Source organism: Excalfactoria chinensis, chromosome 3 (assembly GCF_039878825.1).
Source record: "Excalfactoria chinensis isolate bCotChi1 chromosome 3, bCotChi1.hap2, whole genome shotgun sequence".
Taxonomy (NCBI): domain Eukaryota; kingdom Metazoa; phylum Chordata; class Aves; order Galliformes; family Phasianidae; genus Excalfactoria; species Excalfactoria chinensis.
In genome coordinates, this window is record NC_092827.1 from 95,682,568 (window position 1) to 95,707,477 (window position 24,910).

The 24,910-nt window shown below is 44.1% G+C and overlaps 1 protein-coding gene across 1 annotated transcript; it reads right to left on the bottom strand.

The window, feature by feature from the left end:
- Positions 1-692: 692 nt before the first annotated feature.
- On the bottom strand, positions 693-24,910 carry EHD3 (EH domain containing 3). Its single transcript, XM_072331749.1, has 6 exons — positions 24,450-24,910; positions 17,914-18,090; positions 13,682-13,779; positions 5,565-5,977; positions 4,259-4,423; positions 693-2,724 (listed from the first exon to the last, which is right to left on the bottom strand). The coding sequence occupies exons 1-6, from the start codon at positions 24,674-24,676 to the stop codon at positions 2,197-2,199; spliced, it is 1,608 nt and encodes a 535-aa protein (XP_072187850.1). The 5' UTR covers positions 24,677-24,910; the 3' UTR covers positions 693-2,196.

The following is a 24,910-nucleotide window of genomic DNA, read 5'->3' on the forward strand; positions in this document are numbered from 1 at the left end:
ACAATGTTTATTTCAAGTGTTTTTAGCCACTGAGGCTAGTGGTGCCCAGAAAAGCATGGAAAGGCTTGTGCCCTGAAAGCCATCTGATACACGCGATGGATTTTTGGCCTTCTGGACACCTTGCTGGTGTGTACTGAAAAAAGACTGAAAGATCTCATCGTCTCTTCTCCCTAAAGAGAACCACTAAGCTCCAGCTTCTTAAATGTTTAATATCAGCAGAGCAGCCAACTGCTCTTTCCTATTCAGTGCATCTCAGTGTCATAAACTGGGGATAATAACCACTGTAAAAAACACATAAAGAAAGAGTAATGAAGACAGAAGTAAAATGAGAGCCAGCAAGATTTGTTTGTCATCTTGATGTTGATTTCATCTGTGATTGGCAGGAGGAAACTGTTCGGCTCTATTTCTGTTCCTACTGAAGTACTTACTGGAATGTTACCCCTCCTATGTTACTCCTCTGAACAAGATGGATCTTGGGTACAACACTACTAGCTTCAGCGAATACAACACACCGTTGCCATCAGACTGCCAGAAAAGAGACACTGCTACCAATGTTAGCCAGTCATTCAGCAGTGCACGAGTCCAGCACAGTGGACCAGCACATGAATGTTTGGGAATGTGGTGATTTACTCATTCTGTTGTTGCATATAGCTGTGAAGACAAAACTGATTTCTGCATTTAAGTTTGCCGTGTAAAGAAATAGACAGATCTAGCCTTTCTTTTTAATAATGTTTTAGGACCAGGGTACAAAAAAGGTTAATGCATTCATTTTTAAGACAAGTGATAAATGTAATGCAATAAGCACATCCTACATACACAATATATTTCTCTATATAATATGAACACAGATATAAAATAAGTTATACTTGTCTTGTTTTTTTTTATCACAGTAGGAACTCAGCTTATATAAAGTGACAACAGGAATTGGAACAAAATGCTGCTTTAGAGCAACAATAAAACCCAAAAGAGTGAATGTGTGAGTGTGTGTGTGTTGGGGGGAGGGATAAAATAGGAAATCAAGGGATTTCTGTCAAAATCAAGTCTTGAAAACAGAAATTTTATAGAGCATTAAAAAGAGGAAGGTCTCTTGGCTCAGGGTAGAGGTTCTGGAGGGCTTTGAGTATTACTGTGCAGTGAGGAGGAAGGTAGGTGAAGGCTGTCAATATCTAGGTTATATCTGTGGGGGCACAGACAGTGGAACAAGCTCTGCTCTGTGTTCTCTGCTCTTAAGACAGACCATCTATGTGACAGTGCTGCGTTCTGGGCTTCACGGTAAGAATAGGACCTAGTAACTTTCACCACACACAATGACAGTAAATGTATCACTTCACAGGAATGATGGATACCACCACTGTTTAAATGTGTTTGAAGGAGAAAACACTATCCACTTCTGACCACAGAGCCTGGGTGTTCTTCCCTTCCAGCCCACCTAAAGTCAAAGTCTGCCTCTAATGCCCCTTCCTTGTTTCCTTTGGGATGGTTGTTTCCTTGGCCATACTTGGGAAAAATGATCTCCCCCAGAGAATGAATAGGAGGCAGAGGTGCTTGGGAATTCTTAGTGCCTATTCCACAGTCAATAACGAGGAACTCCAGATGCACAGTTCAGAGCTGTTTCTTTTTTTATTATTATTATTATGTTAAGGACTTGCATCTAACAGTGAACCAGATTCCTAATATTTTTAACTGAGGGACTTAGAATTTGGTACTTCTTATTAACTAGGAGGTATTCCTTAATTTGGTCAACAGCTTGGAGATCCTTCTGTGATTTCTTCTTCACGTCAAGAATCTCAGCCTCCTGAGGTTCACAAAACCAGTAAAGAACACAATGTGTGGCCAAAGCTCAGGAGTGCCACTGGTAGCTACCAGATTTCTATTAGCGCTTACTCTGAGAAGATGCCGCCCGCTTGAGTTTTCCTTCTATCGTTGCTACTCAATTTCTTCTAATTTCAAGATCCTTCCTTAACCTCCACGTTTACAGACTAGACATTAGAAATCAGGGACATTACACTGGAAGAATTAATTGCATATTATCATGAAGATTTGGACTTTTGCTCCGCTTTAGGTTGTTTTTTTTTTTCTTCATACAGCAGAATAGGTATACATTGAAAGGCAATCTCACATCTAAAGGTATAATTTAAGTAAACATTTCTCTAGATCTTTCTCCCCTCCATTTCCCTGTCCCCTGCAACCTTCCTTTCATTCTGTTATTTTCCTTTTGGATGGAGGGAGGAGATGGGAAGGGAGCTCGTTTGGCAGCTCATGACCCTCCAACTTGACTTTAATGAGATGATTTGCCAAGGCAAACTCCTCATCATCCAGCATGCCATCTTTGTCGATGTCAGCCAGTTTCCAGATCTTGCCCAGCACTGTGTTAGGCAGCTTAGACCTTACCATCTCCTTCTTTGCATTGGCACCAGTTATTTTACCATCGACAGGTGACAGTGTGTAGAAGATTTCATCATACATGGGCTTGTCTCTGGCCACCACCCACTCAGCATCATCGATCCCTTCGCCAGCGCCTTCACCATAGCCGTGGCCAAATGGACCATGCAGGGTGCCCTCGAAGGCTCCTCCCTTCACCATCTGGGTAGGCCGCTGTGATTCCTCCTGGCGGACCAGCACCATGAGCTGGGCGATGTCATTAGCCAGCATGTCTTCCACAGTCTCCAGCAGCTTGCTCTTCAGAGGCTGGAACTTGCTAAAATCCTGGGCCTGCAATTGATCCTTAAAGCAGGACAACGAAGCAAGAGGTGAGTGACATGGCTGTGCTCAGGGCAGTAACAGTGAAGAGTCCACTCCCTATCTGCAGGTTGGCTCAAAAACTTCTTGAGCAGAGGAAGAGCAGGGAGCATAGCACTCCCTCCTCCAACAGTCCTGTTCCTCGGCATGTGAGAGGGTTTCCCTGGCCGGTCTTGCTCTTACATCCTTTTAAAGCCCTGCAGAGAATAATCTTCCTAGCTAACACAGGGGCTGATGTGGTACAGAGAAGACCGGGGCTTACCCAAAGGCATTAATGATGGCAATAAGAATGTAAAATAAGACTTCCTTTTTAAACTCTGCTTGAGGACCAAACTGTTCAAGGCAAACTGTGCAGTTCTTGCTATGTCTTCTAGCTGGTGCTCTGCATTCCCTCTCCCTCTGCACTCTGGGAAAGGAGGTGTCACTTCGGCAAAAGACTGTTTTACTGGTAAATCCTTTGTTATCAAGCTGTGCATCTCTCAGATGCCATAAAGACAGTAGATCTTCACAGCATAGCTCAATTTTAGTAATTTTCACAGCTAAGCAAAAGTGATTTGAGCAGGGACTGCAGAAACCTCTCTCTTAAGAATGGGAAAACAACATACAGCTTTATCTTTTACCTGCTAATCATTAAATCCAGTGCATTCACTCCTACTGGAATGGCAAAGCTATTTTAGAACATTTAATTGTATACTTTAACAAGCAGAGAATGGGATCTTCTATTGGTATACTCTATAGAACTTATATTCTCAAGAACTTATGGAAAATATACCGTTCTATTAAAAAGATGAGCAGCTGCTGTGTCTTCCACAGGGAGCCAGTAATGACTTCAACAGCTAGTAACTGTGAAGAGGTTTCTGCTTGGACTGAAGCCACACACCAGTGTAGCCATGCCCTGCATTGTTCAATTATACAATACAAGGCTCTGATCCAAGGTCCTCCAAGTCTTTTACTTGGAGGAACACTGGGTCCGGTCTTAGCTCGGCGGCTGAGCAAACTTGCTTCATTGCTTAAAATAGATAAGGGGCTTTAAGTTTTCACTGCTTCCTTCCTAGGTCTTGGTAGAACCAGAGTGAAGTGGAGGGGAAAAAAAATACAGCTCCTGAGGAGATGTATATATGTGGGCATTCTGGGAGATGTACCTTTCTTTTGCATACAGATTAGCAGTATTCTTAGGCCTGGAGAATCTGAAAACTGAACCTGGAATTAAAAACTGACAACACAGGATGTTGTCAAACATTTCTTTCTTAATCCATTTTCATAATGGATTCTTTATCCATTTTGCTACTTAGGCAAAGACTTCAGAAATTAAGGTAGCAGTAGCTTCATGTAAGCTTGATGTACAAAAAGTGCTTATGCTCAAACACAGAGTTTAAGGCCTGCTTCAAGACTGCAACAGGCCTTTTGCATAGGCAACAATAATTGAGGTCTGCATTGTGGTTTCTGTCCTATTCCCTGTAGTTACTCTAACACTCTTTCCCTGTGTGTCTAATGCTCAGGACAGGATGCCACGACTTACCTGCATCTTTCTCAGATTAGGGAAGTCTCCTGGTGAGATCTGATGTTCCCGTTCAATGCGGGCATAAATTTCTCCCAAGTTGTTAATAAGCTCTTTCTTTTTATTGTCTTTCCCAAACACTGAGGGCATTTCCTTCTTTAGGGAACTGATGATGTAGGCATGGACCTGAAGGGCATTAAATGACACAGAATGAAGAAGACATACTAAAGAATGCATCACAAATTTTCTTTCCTAGAGGACGGTATGCTTGCCTAGGAGTCAACCCACATCATCCCATCCTGAAGAAGTTTAGCACCTCCTTTTGCATCTACCTGCTGTTTATCACTCCAGTGCTGAGAGCTGCTCAGCTGTGCTCTCTGGCTGTGTAGAGATAAGGTGAGGGCAGTGTAGAAGTCTTGGGTATTCAGAGAGTAATACAGCCACTTTCTGGGAATGTGTTTTCCTTCTACTGCACAGGCCTCTCAGGGAACAGCCACTTCCCAGCCCAAACCAAACATACAGGTTTGGAAGCTTTCTAGACTCCATTTAATGTTTTACCATGAATGAGTCTTTGACTTGCATGACACTTTGATACTGTGCACTTTGTATGTGAGGAATGTACAGACCTAGAACAACTATTTTCATAAAGCTAAGTTTGTGTTATGCTTCTTGTTGGCACTGGTCCTTCTGGAAAGCAGAATCAATTCCACTTTCCCCAGCAGAAGTGATTAACAACAGTGGATCTTAAATAAATATTATTTGTTGTTGTTGTTGTTGAATAACGTGAAAAGTTTTTTCCTTCTCAGTATTTTGAATAACTTCATCCATCTTCTTTTAGTTAACAAGAGATGGAACTTCTGGCAGTGCCTATAATAATTACTTTTCCCATGCTTGTGGCAGGCTTATCTGCCATTCTTGTCAGCCTCCACCTCTTCTGCATCTATCTAAGCCAGGTTTATCTCCTTAAGGCAAAAGACCTACAGACTCCGACTTCCTTTGGTGTGTGATTCTGACACTGAATTTGTCTGAATTCCCAATTTGCTGCATTCTACATTTCCCCAAGAGCTTCCTTCTTTGACCTGTGGGCAACTCTTCACTCAGGCCTGTTATGACTGATGCACCAAGCACAGACAGTAGGCTCTTCCTCAGAGCACACAGGACAAATATGCAAGGCCTCTGAGTGAGTGAAATTAGAGGAGGGGGAAAAAAAAAAAGAGGCAGGATTCAGCAGCTATGTGAGCTAGACCAACCAAAACCACTTCCCCATACTGTGCATACCGTGGATGGCCCAAACCGAATGCCTGGGCTCCTTTATGTCAGCACTCACCTTGGCCAGCCGTGCCCGCTTGATGAGATCATTCAGCTTCCTTAGGGCTGCGTTGCGGGGAAGGCTCTGGATATCCCTGAACAGGTCCTGCTCCTCTGCCTCAAACAACTTGCGGTTGTCAGGGATGAGCAATGGATGGGACCAGAAGGAGCCAATATAGACTCTGATGACCTCCGGAGTGTTGACAATCTTTCCCAGGGACCACATGAGTGCACCGTACACCCTCATCAATTGCTGGGTCTCTATCTGGTCAGCTTTATTGAGAACAACTCTCATCTTGTCCTCGTGGTTCTTCAGGGCCTTGATGACCTCTGAGAATTCATCAGAGATGTCCAGCTTGTGCGCATCGAAAAGGAGAATGATGCGGTCAACCCGCTCTGCAAACCACTCCAATACAGCAGCAAAGTCATAACCTGCAAGGGATGGAAGAAGAGTAGAGATGTACAAGGAAGCCTGGTTGTCATTTCTATTTCCTATTCATAGTCAAAAAAGTTGTCCTACCCAATAAGAAAAGGGAATTAATACCTGCTGGGATCTTGGTACACTCCTTGCTGCTATGGTAATGTACCACCTGTCTAAAACATCCCTGTGGATTTCATTACATCTACAGATCGATTAGCAGTGTCTGTCTTTCCTGGCATCTTTGTGTGTTGGAAGATAACCTACTGATGGCTGTACTTCACTAAAGGGAGAACAAAGCCCTGGAGTAACACTAGGCGATGTTTCAGAGCACTCACAACATGGGCTGAATTACAGCCTGTGCTGAGACAAAACCCCGATCCAAATGCTCCTGAGGCTCTGTATGTGCTAAGAAATATTTCTCAGTGTGCAATTCTACCGAGTGCTGATTACACCTGTCCTTACTTTCCTGCATGGAAGCAGCATGAAAACTAAGGTGTGTGTTTCTAAGCGACAGAATTATTTGGAGAAGAGGAAAAATATTGTGTGTACTTTTCCTTAACATATAGTGTGACACAAGGAAAGGACAGGTGGGACAGACCTCTGTTGACAGCTGTTGACTTGGAATCACTGCCAGCTCTGTGATGGTGTTTTCCCACACACACGCCCAGAGAATTCCCACGCAGGAAATTCACAGGGTTGACTTTTTAGTTTTGCTTTTAGCATATAAAAGAGTAGATTACTATTAAAGCATTTGAATAGCAGGGTGACAGGGTACAGAACTCTAAAGGGAAAGCTATATAAGATGAAATTAATATTTCAACATTTAGTTCAGAGCTCATTTTTAGAAGACCTTTCTACAGCATAGAGAACTCAGGATGTTTTGTCTAACCTCATCCAGAGCTGGAGGTGTTCCACACCTGAAAACACAAAAGCTTATTCCATAATTAAATGTAGCCTTACTTCAACATTCTCTTTACCGGGCTTTTATCTCACAGGTTCTTCTGTCACTTTATTTCAGTATGAGATTACAGCAAAAACTGATCTTGACCTGCTCTCATATCAGATGTTCTTGGTCTGAATTGTCCTCCTTGCTCATTCCACCATAATTTGTTATGTTTCTTTACACCCTATCTTAGTGTTGTGGAGGGTTGCTAAGGGCTCTCACAAAAGCAGCCAGATTTGGCAGTGTTTCACTGATGAGTGAAGCTATCCACACATCGTAGCACAGTTTATTGTAAAGCTACAGGGCATTTGCAAAGCCATCTGCCAAAGCTGCATACAAGTAAAACTATTATTACAGGGAGGGTCAGACAAATGTGAAGGGGAACATTTTCTCTCCAGTGATTCCTGGCTGTGTTTCTATTGAAAAACATGCCTATTTTAAACAGTCTGCTATTACTGATGTGGATTCTTTCACAACTTCCAGATAAGGCTGTGAAAGAAGAACAGATCAGAACACAGACACAAAATGAATCTCAACCATACAGCACTTTAAGAAACCAACCAAGATGAATATGATGATGTCCTTCTATTAGTTTTTTGTTGCTTTTTTTTTCTTCACAGGGACAGATTTCCTTCTGACAGCATGAGCAGCATTCAATAGATTTAACACAAAGCTGACAAGCTAGCAGGGCTGTCAGTAAATTCAGCCTATGGAGGAAATGATCTTGCAAACATCTTGCCATCCAGACTCCCTAAAGCAGGCTGTGGCTTAATGAATACTTATCTGTGAGCTCCCAGTATACCTGGCAGGACATCTTTAGTTAAGATATGGCAGGATTATGCAACTACTTCTTGTCAAGTCGGACCAAACATGACACAGTCTTTATGCTGACTGTGAGAAGATGGATGATACCTGACACAGCATAACATCTGCCTGTAAGACTGTAATGTCTTGAAGCCAGTGAGGGTGCACGCAGTGGTTCAGCATTTCTCACCATCTAGCTACTCTGGTTGTTTTTTGCTTCTGGTTTGTTTGCTTTTGTCTGATAGTGAGCACATCTTACTGGATTTATCATCTTGGGGAACCGTGGCCACAGACCCTGTGCTTGCCGTCAGGTGGGACACAAAGCTCCTGCTTTGTAGCAGTTATCTTAGAGCTTGCTGTTAGAAACGTTTTACACTGGGAAGCTCCTTTTCATTGTTCACCTCCTTCTCACTCAGTTTTAGCCAGTGGAAGCTCTCTTCACACCATCCTGTTAAAGCCAGTGTTATCTACAGAACTAAAACCTACCAGGATCACAGCCCATCCCTGTCTGTCAAAGGACAGGTTGGCACTGTGTGTCAAGTGCCTGAAGACAGCATCAGCAGAAGACAAGGTAGTCAGAACAGCAAACACTGGCTACCAAGAGAGGGAGCAGATCTGCCAGATGAACGCCTCTTTCAGAGAGATGATTACTTCATCTGTATTTTTAAAGTGAAAAAGAGAGTTTGGAGACCGATTCTAAACTGGTGACAGCAATGCCCTCCTGAAAGCACTTCAGGGAGGATCCCAAGCAGGATAAACAAGCAGGCAATCTACACTAGAGAAGAATGCAGCAGGGGGGAAGGACAGGTGTCACCCAACCATGGCACATGGCTGTAAAGGAAGGAAAAGTAACATGGAAATATTATAGGGTTTTGGAAACTTAAAGGTTTCCAAAGCAAAGGTAAAGGGGATTCAACTCTTCACAACAAATCTGCATAGTGTTCTCAGCTAGGAAAGACAGGCTGGTGTCAGATTTGCAATGCTAACATAAACACGAATGAGTACCCGGAGCGGCACACCGTGGCCCTTTGCTTTCATGTTGTTTAGTGCAATGGTTTCATGGCTGGGAAGAAACTGGGAGCCTGATAAAATTCTTACTTCATGTCACTGGAAACAAAGTTCAGTTCAGGTGAAGTAAAACTGATGGAAGTACTTTCCAGAGCCAAGTCTCCTTACAATAGCCTGTTCGGCTTCTATGTACACACAGCGGAGTTTTTCCTTTCTACTTGTTACATGTTTATATCTTTGTCATTTGTGGCAGATGGACTGAGTATTTCCTGGTAACTTGGCCAATCCTCAGAACAGTCCATAGCAAGACTTCGAGACTTCAGAAGGTATCTGAATCCAGGCCAAGCTTTTCAGAGCAATGCTGATGCATGGACAGAAGTTCCAAGAAGTTTTTCACTATAGTGTCCAAACACAAACTGAGCTCTTCCAATAAACATACTTTGAATCACAAATGGTTTGCGTTGAAAGGGACCTTTCAGATGATGTAGTTCCAAGCCCTGCTATAGGCAGGTACACCTCCCTCTAGACCAGGCTGCTCACAGCCCCATCCAGCCTTAGATGGGTGAATCTTGGGAGAGTTCATGCTAAAGAGTCAAACCTGTAGTGGCCATCAGAATTAAGAGTCTCCAGGTAGCAGACAGCTGCTGCCAGGACCAGGAAACACGGTCCTTCCCCATCTTTACTCAGGACACCGAAAGAGAATACAGTGTGTATAAAACATGCAGACTGAGATACTGATGGGCGTGGATGTCTTTCCTTAATGAAGGAGGTATCTAGGAAACTATATATAGAGTGCACAGAAAACAGACAACGGAATGTATATATCTAACAACTATAAAAGAAATCAAACTTGTTGGGTAACAAAAATTGAGTTCTTGCCATTTATCAACAGGAATAAATTGAAAAGAATCCATCCGCCTTTCCTAAAAACAAACAAAAAACCCATAAACTTGATTTTTGGTGTTTTTGTTTGTCTGCATTGTGCTTTTAGGTCAGAAGAGTCAGCCAGCCTCATGACATCATCAAATATTTCTACAAATAAAAGGGGCTTAAACTGTACAGGTTATTTTGGCGTCTGCCTTCCTCTTACAAGCACAGCTGTTTGAAATTCAGGCAGAGAGCTCTGCAATTGCCTAAATCTGATACCCCTATCATTTTTCCTTTCACTTTCAGGAGTAACTAACAATCTGAACTACTGAAGCTTCTGGTCACTGGGTCCTTGCTTCTCCTTCCCTTCCCAGCAGAGCAAGCAAGGCTAGCATGTTTTTCCCTTGGCTACGGGAAGCCTCAGCTGCACTGCAGCCAGCTGAATAGAACAGGGTGGAAGACTAGAATAGTGTGTACTGGAAAGAAAGCTGATGGGGAATGATACTGCCAATCCTCATCTCCTTGCTATGACCTTGTGTTCATTGCTAAAGAGGAAAGGGAAGAGGTAACATACATCGGATGAAGATGAAGCAAGTGTTCAGCATGTATTCAGGAAGCATGACCCTGAAATAGGGGTCAAATGCTACTTGGCTATAGCATTGCTGAACTTGGCAGATCTGAATTTGCTTAGCTCTGTGCATGTGCAGGTTGAGACAGATAGCTAGTGGAGTGTGTAAGGCTCATTGTCCAGGGATACACTGCTACTGAAATGCATGAATTGCTACTAGGTAGCAAGAGCAGACCACACCAAATGATAAATTACGAGCAAGTCTTAGCTTTTATCTTGGCTCTGCTTTACTACGTGACCTCATCTGTGCTTGTCCCCTTTGTCCCTGTCTACTTCATACAGTTCCACCTTTTCTCATCTTCCCTTGTTGCAGATGCTGGATTATCATGTGACACACATGCAGTGCTTTGCAAATGGATAGCATCCACGCTGTTACCAAACTGTCAAAAGCAACTGATAGTGTGCTCCTTTGGTACAAATACAGCAGTCTGTTGCTGTGTGTTGCTTAGCTGGACACAATAAATAAAAAGCAATAAATTAAAAAGACGCAGAGTGAGGGATGGAGAAGCATGGTGAGTAATTCTTTACACATGACAGTTAGGAAAAAGACCAGAGGAGAAATGGCTGCTTTCCAAGTAAGAACAGTACAGAAAATAGTGGGTGGGATGCTTTGGGAATACTTCTCACCGAGCTTTTAAATGAAACCTGTATAACCTAGGCACCTAGTTACCACACACCTGCCACAGAGGAGTCCACAAGTCAGAGCTGCTCAGCATAACAGATCAGTGCAGACTATACTTATTATTTCTTTGATTTTTAACCAGAGCCTAAATGAAGCAGCAGTTGTATCAAGTGCTGGTGACTTCACTGCACGCCTAGGGGATGTGGACTTCAGATAGGACAGACTACATCAACCTTTCTTGCTTGATAGACCTACTTCAGCAGGCAGTGAATTTAAAAGAATGAGAAGCTTCAGAACCTGGTTTTGGGCCCCTGAATCATTCCTTGAAGTGCAGTTTCTCCTGGTCCCTGAAGTATGGACGTGCACACGATGAGCCCTGATGGATTGCTAAGTTGGCACTACATGGTTTAGTTAATATTCTTGCTGCCGAAAGGGGGAAAAAACAAAATAAATACAGACTTTTGATATTCCCATCAAGGGGAATTGCCTGTCTTAAAAAATGCTGCTAGTACAGACAGGATGGGTAGGTCAGGAATGCCAGCCTCATCTTTTGCATCTGTGATATCCCCCTCAAATTTATCACAAAAAGCTGCTTTGCAACCCATTCCCCTTCCCTGATTCTGACTGGTGCTCTGGTCTGAGGGTCAGAAGACATAGTACTGGCAAATGATGGGGGTAAGCAGAACTACCCTGTTTCAGCAGTTAAAGAACTGGAAATTCTCTGGGGAAACCTCTCCCAGCTTCTGCTTCATTCCCAAGTGAGAGCTGAGCAGGCTGGAAAAGTACAGAAAGGCAGAAGTATTTTGTTGTATAAGCAGTTTTGGCACTGCCTTGTTTTTTTGCCTAGAAACTGCATCGTTGCTCTGCCTGCCTCCAAAACCAACCTGCTAATCATGGCAGCTGGCTTGCAAGCTTGGTGGAGAAGGCACCAGCCTCACCACTTTTTCCTATTTCTCTGCCATGAGAACCAGGAGGTGAGCATTCCCTTTCAAACATTGGCTTCTCATAAGCCAATGCCTGGCAGCAGCCCTTCCTAAACATAAGCACTTCAGCCCTCTCCTGACTCCTCTTGCTCCCTGAGCTAGGTACCCTGCAGACAGAAATCACTGAAGCTCTTCCAACGTCAACAAAGCTATGCTGATCTAAACTGGATGAGGTGCTTGCCCTGTAGCTATTGACAAACCAAGTGGTGTGGCTCACGTGACCAGCTGTCCTGGGTCTACAGTGACTAAGTAGTGAGATCCCAAACAACCTGTACTTTCAGTTTCTCCCAGATGTTTGGGGAGGTGCTTGCTGGCTTAGGGCAAAGTGCACTTAACAGTGTTGCATTGTGTGCTCTGGCACTGCTGGCATACACTTAGCCTAGTTATAGGAATGGGACACCAAGGTCCACTGGGAGGCTGGTGGAGAAAATCTGCAAAACAAGGAGCAAGAAGTGCCAGTACATTTTGCAGAAGGATATTTTTAGTAACAGAAAGAGATGGAAAATCTTGCAATGTATGTCAGGACTTGAAGTGATGAGGGAAAGATATGGGAAAGAGGTTAAAGGAAGCTTTTTTCTGCCTTAAAAAGGCTCAATTTTGACTCACATTATTATTATTTTTAAGAATAAAAATGTTTTCTTCTAAGCAAATGTTCATCACAATGATAGTTCCAGAAGAGAAATGAGCACTTTTGGTGTTGCTTTGTTGTTGGCTTTTTTTGTTTTGACTGAAAAATGTTTATACTACGTAATTTAAGCTTCTGTTTAACTCTACTCTAAAGCACTTTCTGCTGAAAGGAGGAAAGCTTGCATAGCGTGTTTTTTAACCTGATGAAGGCATGTGTATTTTGCTACCATTTGTAGACTGCTTGGAAGGAATTCACGATCCCTTAGCAGTGCTAAGACTCATTCTGGAAAGGCTTAATACAAATCTTCAGCTAACTCTAGCTGTCCTTTACAGCATTAATGATGTTAGCTGGGGTCCTTGTAGCAGAAGAAGGCAGTGACATGAGTAACAACTGGGTCTGTGCAAGGTAGTTCCTCAGTGAAAAGGAAGTTTCCAAGAGCAATTTCAATGTAAGAGAGAGTTATAAAGCTGAATCATCAGAAATCTTATGGGATAAAAAAACTGAAACACGGCAGAAGTCTCAGTACTTTGTGTAGAGCCTGTGCTGCTGAAATTTAATTGTGCATTGTTAATGGGCAGAGTGAAGGAGAACTGGTCTTCTCAAATCCAAATGTGCAAGTTATCATTCTTTTACTACTTTCGCTTTTCTTCCAATGAAATGATCTCTATCATCTTTATCCAAAGAACCTGTAAGAAACATGAGCTATACCTCCACCACATTATGAAGAGAAAAACATGACAGCAAATGTTAGGTTCAAAATATCAAGATGTTGGCTGCTTCAGAGGCTCATCCTGAGATACTAAGAAGCTCACTATGAGACTTTGTGTATTTATCAGATCTATTTAGTATCCAGATATGCAAAAAAACTGTGGATGTCTGTGTTTCTCACACCTCAACCAGTCCAGCCTAGATTTAAGAAGCCTGAAAGCAACTGCTTCTGCAACACAGACAGATGTTGGTTGACGGGCACTTTCTGATGGAAATATGTTCTGCTGGGGAACAGTGGACTGATACAGACATTAGTAACACTGTCAGCAACCTTCCCAGATAGTATTCAAATTGTCTTTAGCAAATAGCAAATCAAGCTGAAAGGACATCAGTAGTTGTACAACATCTCTGTGAGGCCCCTGCTAGTCTTTCTGTCTAGAATATGTACAGCGTGAGAGGAAACTCATACAGGTCATTTGGTTTAAATTATTATCATTTGGAAGAGAACTGAAGCTGGCACTTACCTCTGCTAATTCTCTGCTTTTCTCCAGAAAGGATTCCTGGTGTATCAATGACACTGATGCTCTCTAACACAGGATTAGGTAGCTGGGCACATACAAACCTGCGCAAAAATAGATGTTTAAAATAAAACTGAAAGGTTCTTAAATGATGCGTTGAACATTACAGGCAGCATGGGAAAGTGAGGGTTCTGATCTCCCTTAAAATAAGTTTTCAGTTGATGTTTGGAGCTACTCTTCATTTAAAGAAACAAAGAAGTGGCCAGAACTGAGCACTTCCTCTGATTACTTTGGTTCTTTCAGAACACGAGTTTCAGTTACGACCTACGATGTGGGTCATTTTTTGTTTGTGGCCCCCGTATTGTGAATTATTAATGAAAAGCAATGTAGAAATCCAAATGTTTTTATTTGCCATTCAGAGTTTAGCGAGACGTGGTATTTCTTTTTTGTCATTTGAGCATTCCCCTGTAGAGACCTGAACTCAAGAAAATTGAAATCACTGCAGTAAATCACCAATGCTGTAAGCTTTTCATCTACTTTTACATCTAGTCTTAAAACAGAAAGTGTGCTATCTGTGCTGTTCTCGCACCATGGAAATTCTAAGTCTGAGCAACGTGAGATCTCAAGAACTGACTTAGTCTATCTTCCTGCCTTAAAGAGGATCAATCAGATGTTTATCTGAAGCGTTCTTCAAGCCTATAAGGACGTACATTCAACAAAGTTTGCTGAGAGTCTACTTATTCTTAAAGCAACAACTTTTTATTGTCCTATCTAAATCTCCCATGCTACAACGCTTTTAGTCTAAAATACAGTAGACACGGAAAATGGTTTATATTCTCTCATTTCTGGCAACAGACCCCCTGTTGTCATTGTATCTCCCTTCAGTGTTTACCCTAGGGAAAACTAGATTTTTCAAAGACTCTTTCATTCTTTCCAGCTGCTGTTCTGGTTCATTTTCTAAATTACCAAAGACTTTTCCAGTTTTCTTTTCGATTCCTCTCAGATTGTTCCACATATTTCTCCAGGCATAATGCCCCTAGCTGATGTGGTTTTCCAGCCACAGCCTTGTCAGTGATGAACAGAGTGGATGGATTATGCTTTGTATCTTACATGTGACGCTACTGTTTACATCCCTTAGGAAGAAGTTTGCTTTTTTCCTAGCAACATGACACTGTTAACACTAGGTTTGTAATTCACTCACTCCACTCCCCTCCGCAGCTTGACTTCTGTGTAATTCCTCTCCACTTAGCTGTTCACCATCTACACTAATCACCAGCTAACAAGAGTGCCTTGTTCCTGTTCTTAGAGGGTTGCAGCTCTTCTGTTTCAGTTGCTGTTAACAGCAAAGCAAAGCAAAATCCTATCTGTTTACATGGTTCCTGGTTGCATTTCACAGATAGCCTTTTTGCGATGGCATTCCAGGCAGCTTTAAATGTGTGCCTACGTACGTGTATTAATAGGGTGGTGAGATGCTGATGCATAAAAATGTTACTGTGGAAATAAGCAGAACCACATAAAGGACCAGGACTGCCCCAAAGGTCACTACATGCAGTCAAGGCAGATAGAGCCTCTGATGAATAGCTGGCAAGGGGATTTTCCATCAGTTTCTCCAGGGAAAGTATTCCACAGGAAATTTTAGATAGAAGGTTAGGGGCCAACATGAATAAGTGCTTTCTGGCTCTGTGGCAAGGTTGTTAAGGATGCTGCCTTCCTGTTGTCCCAGCAGAACTGCAGTACCTCAGGGAGTACAATTTAGTTCTGTCCTGAACGACACAAAGGGGAAAGAGTATAATGCCAAACCAGACTTCTACTACCCTTACGTGCAGAGCATGGGTTTGAAAATGGAACCTACTATTCACAATGTCTTCTGTTGATAACAAAAAGGCACCTCTACCTTAAGCTTCCCAAGACAGATTTCAGGAGGTGGGAGGAATCTTGCAACCATTGATCAAGCCAAAATGATATGAAAGTAATGGCTGAGATTCTTGATTTTATGCCAGGCTCTTGGTGCCAAATAAGCCCTCCTGATACTGAGGTGCTGTCTGTAATCTCTCTGCTGGGATCCCTCCAAAGCTGGGGTACTGCCAGCAGAGCTGGAGAGAGGCAAACAAGCCCCGCTCTGGATACTCAAGAAGTACCTGGTACACGGAGAGTACTGCAGAGCTGCCTTCTCCTTTCCAGCTCACAGCTTCCTACCTGAGGGAAGTGCCTTAGCACTCACACAGCAGCACCAAGGCAGAGACATGTCTGCACTGTCTCTTGCAGTGAAGATGGATCTATGACACAAATAAGCATGGGTGGCTTGATTAAGCTCAGTGGCTGTACACTTACATCAGCTACATTTCCAGCCTTATGTGAGTTTTCTTGGTTATGCGCAGTTGCCTAATTGGCTGGGCATTACCATCTGCATCTTCAGCACTGTGGTATTCATACAGTTGAGCTACTCCCTTTTAGTGCATCATCTTCTGCTAGACCAGTAATCTCTTTTGAAAATCTGTTTTCAGGAAGGAGGTTAATTAGCTGTCCTGACTACTCTCTGCATTGCCAACATTACGGCACCTCAGCTGCTGCTGAATCACTGCTGTGCCTCTCTGCCCTCCTGTCCAAACAGGCACATGCTTGATGCTTCCTTCCCAGGAGAAGAATGGCAGGAGAGAGTAATACCACACACGGCATGATGCAGTGAACTAGGCTAACGGACACTTAGAAACAGCAGAGATACCTTGCTGTATTAATAGCAAATTGCATTTGGAACATACCAGTCAGTCCTGGTGAGCTTGGTCTTTGCCCTCTATGCCTGGCTTTGCTACTTTTAATAGTGCTTCTCTTCTGCAGTGGACTGTCAGCCAGTTGAGGCTGCTACTGGCTATTAGCAGAACTCTTTTAGATGACAACCTCTTCATTTACTGTCACGGTTTTATGGTTATCGGTATTCCACATCATAACATCATGTAGTACTGGGGGCATTAACCCTTTAATTCACCAGTACACTACATGATGTTATGATGTGGAATACCGATGACCATAAAACCATGACACCATCTCTGTTCTTTAGACAGGAAGCTTGTTATTTTCACAAGGCACCTTCCCATGTAGGGCATAAGCAGCTACCTGACCTGTCCAGCCAGGGGTGGATGTTCTGGGTTCTGTAAGATCTTGAAACATATCAAGTCTGTCTGACAGACCACGTTGCTGTATGTGAGCTTGTGTTCTGATTAGATATTGCTACCAGTGTGAGATTCTCTAAATAAGCAATGATGAGACAAGAACCTAATCAAGCTTCTCTTTTCTTTGCCTGTCACACTTCAGACTACACCAGCATGCCCATGGATAGTGCTGATAGGAGATGCTGCAGTCTACAACTTGACACTCTCAAAGCCTGGAAGTCTGAAATGGAGTCAAAGCCCATCTTTCCTGGTTGTTTGGCTGAGTAGCTGCCATGTTTGCAATGACTCCCACCCTGTGGTAACATGGAAAGTGCTGATGATGGGTGTAATAGGACAGTTTGTTCCCATCTGCCTGGTGGAGTACAGTTTGTGCTCATCTAGGATATGGGTGTGTGCTGCTAGCTTCCTGCAAGGCCTAAATCCAAAATTCAGGATAGCTGGAGTCCATTTAGGGAATGGAAAGGTTACAGTCCTGGTGTCCCAGAGCTGCTGTTTAAAGCCCCCCCACCTCAAGACAGTTTCATACAGTAAAGTAGTATCTTCTCAGCTTCTTATCAATACATGAGGCTGTATATATAAGGCCTCAGAATGGAGGGACATCTGAGTAACACAAAAAAAATGGAGGGGGTTGGCTGGGCAAGAAAGCAGAGATGGGAATGCTGTGCCAGTTCTGCCCCAGTGATGTTAGGGGTTGCATCTGGTTTGAATACTTATCTTCAGAGAACTGAGCTGACTGCTCAGAAGTAGCAAGGAGTATTAAAACAAGGGAAAGTGAAGTATAATGAGAATTTATGTCTAGACTCCTACAGCATGAGTGTGACAGGCTGTTCTTTGTTCTCTTTGTTCAAGTAAAATTAAGGTTTGACCCACCTGACTTTATTAATTTGTCCTTCAGTGAGTGACTGATGTGTATGTGGTAGGACTGGAATGGCTTTGCATCAGCCATGTGGATGGGAGCGGTGAGGAAGGATGGAAGAGCAGTGTCATGCCTTATCCCTTTAAATTGCTAGCTATGCTGCTCGTTATGTTCTAGCTTTATACTCTAGAGCAAATAAGTTCTTGAGTACTGACCTGTTCAAAAAGGCATTGCCAAAGGCATTGAGTTTCCTGAATGGTTTTTTGGGATCCACCACCAGTGCATTTCCAGGAACAATTCCTTCCACATCTCCTTGCATAACAGCTATAAAGGAGTCAGTTGTAGGCTCTGGTCCAATCCTCATTCCCGGGAAATCCTGCTCCAGCAGGTACCTGTAAGTGAAAAAACAGGGTGCGGGCATGAGACATGAGCTGCCTATGTCCTAAGTGAGTTGTGCTGGAGATCCCAGTGAAATCATGTAGCTCAAGAGTATGAATCCTTCCAAGTCTATTTTTAGTACTGTCACTCTATCATTTGATTAATGTTGCAATAGTTTTCCTACTTGGGATCTCTGCATTTAAAGCCTCTGCATTTCAGATGGATTTAAAAGAAAAAAAAAAAAGGTTGTACAGCAAGCAAGAGATTTTTATCATGTTTTGACCATTTTGTATATTTTAATCCTTAAGACATTTGGAACAGATTTAGCACAGCAAAGTGAAAACAGCAGCACGCTGCTATCACAGAGTTAATCCTGAAACCTTACTGGCCTTTGGTGCCAATATCAATTACTTCACTGCAGCTCATTTCAGCAAGCTCATCCAGCTAATGTGCTTAGCCCCCAGTTCAAATCAGTCACTTAAATGCCAGCTTCTTCTGTACTTGGCTGTTGAACTCTTCAGTCTCTCTTCCCATGTGCTTCTGCAGCGCAGTAACAAGTCTGCTATATAAACCATTCAAGCACATTCAGCACTAAGCACGTGGGTGGCAGAGTATATTTCAGTATTTGTTACCAAGCTAAATGGCACAGTAAGCAAGGCATTCCTTAGTATTTCTTAAGCTTCTGATAGCCTCTCTGAAAGTACAGCTTAGCAAGTATCAGGGAAAGATAAGTCACCTGTAGGCCTATAGGACTTTGAATAGTACCCCGGCAGCTCATTCTGACTTCACTAGCAAAATTCATGATGGGACAGTGGTGTGTGCATGAGACAGTTTCTTTTGGTTAATAAAGGAGCCAAATGGCATCACTGGAAGCAAGGCTGTCTTTATGCATACAGGTACAGAAAGCACATCTCTCTGTGCCAAGAACTGAGACTGTTTTGTCTATATTGCTTGTGAGAGAGAGCCAGAACTGGTTCAGCCCTCTGTATGGCATGACATTGGTCCACCTGGCCTGGTGACAAGCTCTGGGCTGTTATATGAGGAATATATAACTGTCAGGCTATGGAAGTTAGTACAGTATTGTGTTGCTTATTGACAGTAGATGGTGGCACTTCCTCTTCAGTTGCTTTAATCAAGATTTTATGATGAAACAAAAGGATAAACACTAAACCACAGTAATATTAAAAATAGATTCATGGGGTGGAAAAAATGAAGAGGAAGGAAGAGGTGGGGACTTTTAACGTCTGAGATAAGAACTAGCACTAGTTCACTCAAGTGAGTCTTGAGTAAGTCTTGAGAGAGTAAGTTCTTCTGTGAGGCACTACAAGACCACTAGCATGAAGGCTCTCCTTTTTTGACACAGTGTCAGCAAATACATCTTTATTTCCCAGTGAGGGAGACTAGAGCAAATGGATCTAAAGATAAAATAAGCAAGTGTATGGTCACGACAAATTGCAAGTCATCTCTGACTTGATGTGCGTTAATGAAGAGAACAGTTGCAGCAAGAACAACTGGAGCTGTGATGCCCGTAATTCCCCCAGACCATCCCTTTATTGACACATTATCATGTGTTGTCTTACCTTCCCAAAGCAATTTCAAAGTACTATGCTTACTATATGGTCACCAGATATAACAGCTTCTAATGGGATCAACTCTGAGGTGAAACAGAAGCTGTTTCTTCCCATAAAACTGAAATACTTAAGAAAGGGAAGGAAATAGCCCTTCTACCTCCTTATACTGAGAAGGGTATGCCCTATATAAAGCCTACGTAGGAGTTCTTCAAACTTCCCTATATAAGTGGGTCATTGCTTAACAGAGTCAGTTGGCAGCTAATGCTGCAGTGCCAACTCCCTTACTGATAATCACAACGTGCCCTCCTGGCAGCTGTTGTAACCACTCTAGTTTGAAGGAGAAGCCACTTTCCCCCCCCACCCCCCCAGCCAAGGGTGCTGTGATGCAAATATGCTTGGCTGAGTTCCCTGGAAAGCTCTTCACACTTGAAACAACTGCTCCCTAGGTCAGAAGCCACTTAGGCAGACGCTGGAAACTAAGCTTAGGTCTCTTGGATGGCAGAACAAAGTGTTACGACCTGATGGACATCTCTGCCGTGCTAGTCACTGCTACTGGCTTTCTTCTGCTCAGGCTTTGTACTTTGCTTTTGTTCTGACATTAAATATTTAAGAGTGATACAAAAACAGGCATTCACTGCACTTATAGCAATAAATCCTTGAGCTCTCCCCTTGCAAATGCTAGAGATGAAAGAAAAAGTAATACTAATAGCCAAGTGAAACAAATGAGGTGCATTTAGAAGCAGATCTTACCCGCCGTGCCAGATCTCAGCCTTGCTGAGATAATAATGTGTTTCTTTTATATTGGTTTGAGGTGTCCATGCAATATGATAGCACTCAAAGTGCCAAGGGAACACAAAAAACCCTGGGCTTTTTGTTTGTTGTTTGTAGGCAAGTCTTCTGAGAAAGTCTAAGCAAAAACCCTCTGTATTATAACAACATTCCTCATCCAGCCAGGCTGCTTGAAAGAATTTTATCACAGCTCCACTGAACTAAAGTTTCAAAGCACTTCAGTGTTTATTCCTTGTAAGAGACAGAACAAAAATGTCCAACAAAAGCCCGCTCAGGGAGAAGAAATTATGAGATGATGGTAATTGACTTAATGTGCAGCAAGCAGTGTGAAAGCAGAAAGATGAAGATTTGCACTGTATTCTAAGTAAAGCTTCTCTGGAAGATTTGGAGACATTGTGCATCAGGGTGGCTGCAGAACTGATCACTGCACACGGGACAAACACAAGAGGATTTATTGACACTTGGCTGGGGGTGGGGGGAGGCTTTTGCTAGGCAGTGACACAAGCTGCTTCTGCTAACAGAGGAAAGATGAACACATGCAATTGTTAAATCTGTAGGGCTTTCTGAGAGAGAGCGAGCAAACAATGGCTGTGGGAGACACAAACTGCTAGGAAGGAGCAGCTTTAAGGCTATTTCCCCTATTAGAACAGCGTGCTGAGCTACTGGACACCTTCCAGGGCCTGGGGAGTGACCTCATACCAGGTTGGGAAGCCTGCAGAAAGCACCAGGCAAAAGATGAACATTTATTTCTGGCCTATCCACTTCTTGAAGAAGCGCCTGGAGTTGGTATCTGGTTAAGAGCACTGCATTGCATGCTGCCTTTCAGAGCTGTCCTAGTGAAGATGATGAGGGCAGAAAAACTGCAGAAGGGCAGGGCTGGTCTGACCAGGTATGGTGTGGTATAGGAGCCAGGCAAGGAGATCCCAGGCTTTCCAGGCAGGAATGCCTCACAGGATGTGGGGGAGGGAGCCATTTGCTAGTGATGAGTCATGCAGAAGCCCCGCAGGATGCTGTGGCAGCAGAGGTGATGCAGGCTGGAGAGGATGAGGAAAGGGAAGGAGGGCAGTAGGAGGAAATGGTGAGAACTGCCTGGTGGAGGCAGAGATGAAAGGTTCAGGGCCACATGGGGAGGTCACAGAAGGGCTGCCTGGCATAGCTTGTGACAAGTGGTCCAGAGAGGCCAGTACATGTAAATGATTAGCTGTTAGGGGAAACAGTGGCTACACCAGAAAAGCAAGCCATGGTGACAGTCGGTAGGACTCTGGCTGGCTTGTTTATTTTATTAACAGGATGGCTGGACAGAAGCCAGGATTATTTTTAGAAAAGACCACATAATCTAAGTTAATTAGGAGAGTCATGTTCTATCCTGCATTCCCATCCTCTTACAGGAAACATTAAAAGCAATAACATCAGATGCAGGCTACAGCAGCATCCTCCTGTCCTAAGGAAGTTAACTGCTGTGGCTGTTGGTCACAGGTAGAGGTGGTGCCTTGCCTCCAGCATTCAGGTCTTTCAGATCCCAGCCCTGCAGAAAGCCAAATGGATCTCAGAAACTGGAGTGAGGAAAGAAGTTGCGGTAGGAAGCAGGAATACAGAAGTCACTCAGTGATGCTGCATTTTTGTTTTGCATAGCAAGAAAAGGGTCCAGTTCTCTAAGTTTCTGAAAGCAAGAGAGAATAACATGGTTTAGCCAGTGCTTTCATCTTGCTTTGCTGACTTTGACCCACAGAGCCACCTCACTCCTCCTCTAGGAACGTTTCTGTGACCTTGGCTGCTTTGCTCTTGCTTTTGCTTACTGATAAGAGAGCAGTTTCACTTCAAGACACCGGGTGCTCTCTTCAGAGATATTCCACCTTTTATTTTTCCTTCAGAGCTTTCTATTTCTTTGCCTTATTGAGCTTTATCTCAATAGGAACAAAGAGAAGAAGACAAATTCATCTGTAAGATAGGTGAACAGATTTGTTGTTTTGGACATGTCGTGTTTCATGCTAACACCAAGACATAATAGTGGTTTCTCCTTCTACTTCTCCCTCCCCTTTAATTCTGCCCTGCTCTCTGTTGCTAGCTCCCACTCACCTTCCCACAATAACTGGAAGCTAATCCAGTGCTTGTCCCAGTTCTCTAACTATCAGTGCCTGCAAGCTCATGCTGGAAGCCTATTACAAGCAGCAGTTTCCTGGCACCTCCTGCTTTTGGTTGGTTGGAAGCATACTGGAGTTCTCTTACTGCAAGAGACCCACAGGTTCTTCAACAGTTCAACTTCCACCTTCTCATGCAATTTTAAATAGAGAAACTTCTGCTTTCCAGCTCATCCTAGATTTGTGCAAAGAGGGCTGAGAGAACAGGACATAAGTATGAAATGTGCTGGTTGAAGGAAGGTTCAGATCGTCTTGCTGACCTAAGGCGGGGTTTCTGTTTTCCCACAGAAGAGAAGGTTCATCTCTTCCTTTCACCTGGAACATGCTTTAAGCACCAAGACTTGCACAGAAGGAGCTCTAGCTTACAGAAGAAGGAACACAATTCAGCAAAGGCAGGAATGACTGCCAACCACAGTACCCAGGTGAGACTGCAGAGAAAAGCTGATGCTGGTGATCCAGATAAGCATTAGGAAGAGACGCTCTAGTTTCATAGTCAGCAGCATCCTCACATTGCAGGAAAGTTCTGCTCTGAGACATCAGTAACTGGGAAGGTAGAAAGAGCCTTTCAAATTCATCTGGTGTGAAGTCACAGAACAAAGATCTGGGATGGAATCCGACAGTTATCCTATACAAGTCAGCCTCTCATTTTTCAGAAGAGCAACGCCCGCTCCAACCACATCTTCTCAGGGCCATTCACATCTCTTCATCATCTACCTGACCTACTCACATGAGGAAGGCTTTTTCCACTGTTACATTTTACTTGCCAGGTGCGTGCCTGACAATACATTCTGTTCTTGGCTTCTGCATTACTAGCATGAATACTACAACACACAAACACCCTGCATTTCTCAAGGTCACTCCTGGAGAGGCACAGTCAATTTGATTCACTTCTTTCTACTCTGCACAGCTCCCTCCTCCACCGATTCGTACCGGCAGAACAAAGGCCTGGCTGCTTGCGGCCTCTGTCCAGATTTACACTGGGGTAATTCCACAGATTTCAACACAGCCACACCAGAGTAATGCTGGAATTTAATGCTAAGCTCATGAATCACGTAGGAAATGCAGACAGCACAGCTTCAGCTATGATCCCAAGAGAAAGGCTGCTGCAAGCTGAACTAGCAGCCTCTGAACAGAGATCTCTGCAACAAAGTCCAGCTGGAAAAAATTTAACCCTCTCCTTGCAGGTTTCACATCAAGCCTGCTGCTGGCAATTGCTCTCCTTTGCAGTCAGGAATGAATGTGCTTCTCTTGGTATTGCAGCAGGATGCACTGTAACAGGACTAGATTTTTGGAGCCCTTACGACTGGTAAGTCTCTCACACATACACACACCTAAGCACAAGCTAGGCTCTGCGTGTTGCCTCTGGGCACAGCGCAGAACAACACCAAGGTGAGGCACAGAGCATTGCAAACCCAAGAACCCACCCTAACTCCTCCTAGGCCCGCGGCTGCCCTACCACTCAAGCACTACGATAAGATGGAAAGAATGAGTCCCCTCATGGAAAGAAAGGTCTTCCCTGACCTGAGCAGTCATAGTGGTACCCTTTGGAAGGCTTTGAGTTCTCCGTGCTTTGACTGAACAAAAAGGCTACAAATGACTCACTGCTCCCTGCTAATGCCTTGAGCTCTATTTGCCACGTTGGTGTTTGACCAGCTATCCCCAGCCTCTCTTGTCACCGTACTGCTGGAGTTCAGCCTGCGAGCTGCTGGCTGGCACCACGGACGCCGAGAGGGGAGCAGGAGAGGGATGCGGATGGCAGAGGGGTACAAAAGGCGCCCCGGCCCCAGGCAGAGGCACTCCCTGGCACCTGCACGGCCACCCAGGGGCTGGGCGGGCCCAGCAGCCTCTCCGCTCCCGGCGCAGGCCCCGCGTTACCTGATGAAGGTGGTCTTCCCGGTGGAGTACTGCCCCACCAGCAGCACCATGGGCTTGTTGTCGAAGTCGGCATCCTCCAAGGCTGGCGAGTGGAACTCGTGGAACTTGTAGTGTTCCTCCAGAGGCAGCAGTTTGGTTTTGTAGAGCTTCTTCAGACCCTCGCTGACCGTCTGGAACACCTCGGGGTCTTTCCTCCGGCGGTCGTCAGTGCCCAGCCAGCTGAACATCTTCGGGCCGCCTGAAGCCAGCTCCGCTGCGAGCGCCGAGGCCGGGCGAAGGGCGGTGCGAGGGAGGACTGCGGCCGGGGCTACCCCCGCATGCTCCCTCTGGGACCGCTGTCCGCTACGCGATCGGCACCGGCGGTTTCAAGTCAGCAAACGCTCCTCGCGGCCAACCGGCGCCGGGAGACGCCGCTTCCCTTCACGCCGCCGGCTGCCGGCGCGGGCATACCGCGGAGGGAC

Excerpts from the sequence above, each read along its gene's own strand:
- EHD3 (XM_072331749.1), bottom strand. The coding sequence starts at position 24,676 with ATGTTCAGCTGGCTGGGCACTGACGACCGCCGGAGGAAAGACCCCGAG. Across the intron at positions 4,424-5,564 it reads AGCGGGCACGGCTGGCCAAG|GTCCATGCCTACATCATCAG; the intron begins GTGAGTGCTGAC and ends AATGCCCTTCAG. Across the intron at positions 2,725-4,258 it reads CTAATCTGAGAAAGATGCAG|GATCAATTGCAGGCCCAGGA; the intron begins GTAAGTCGTGGC and ends TCCTGCTTTAAG.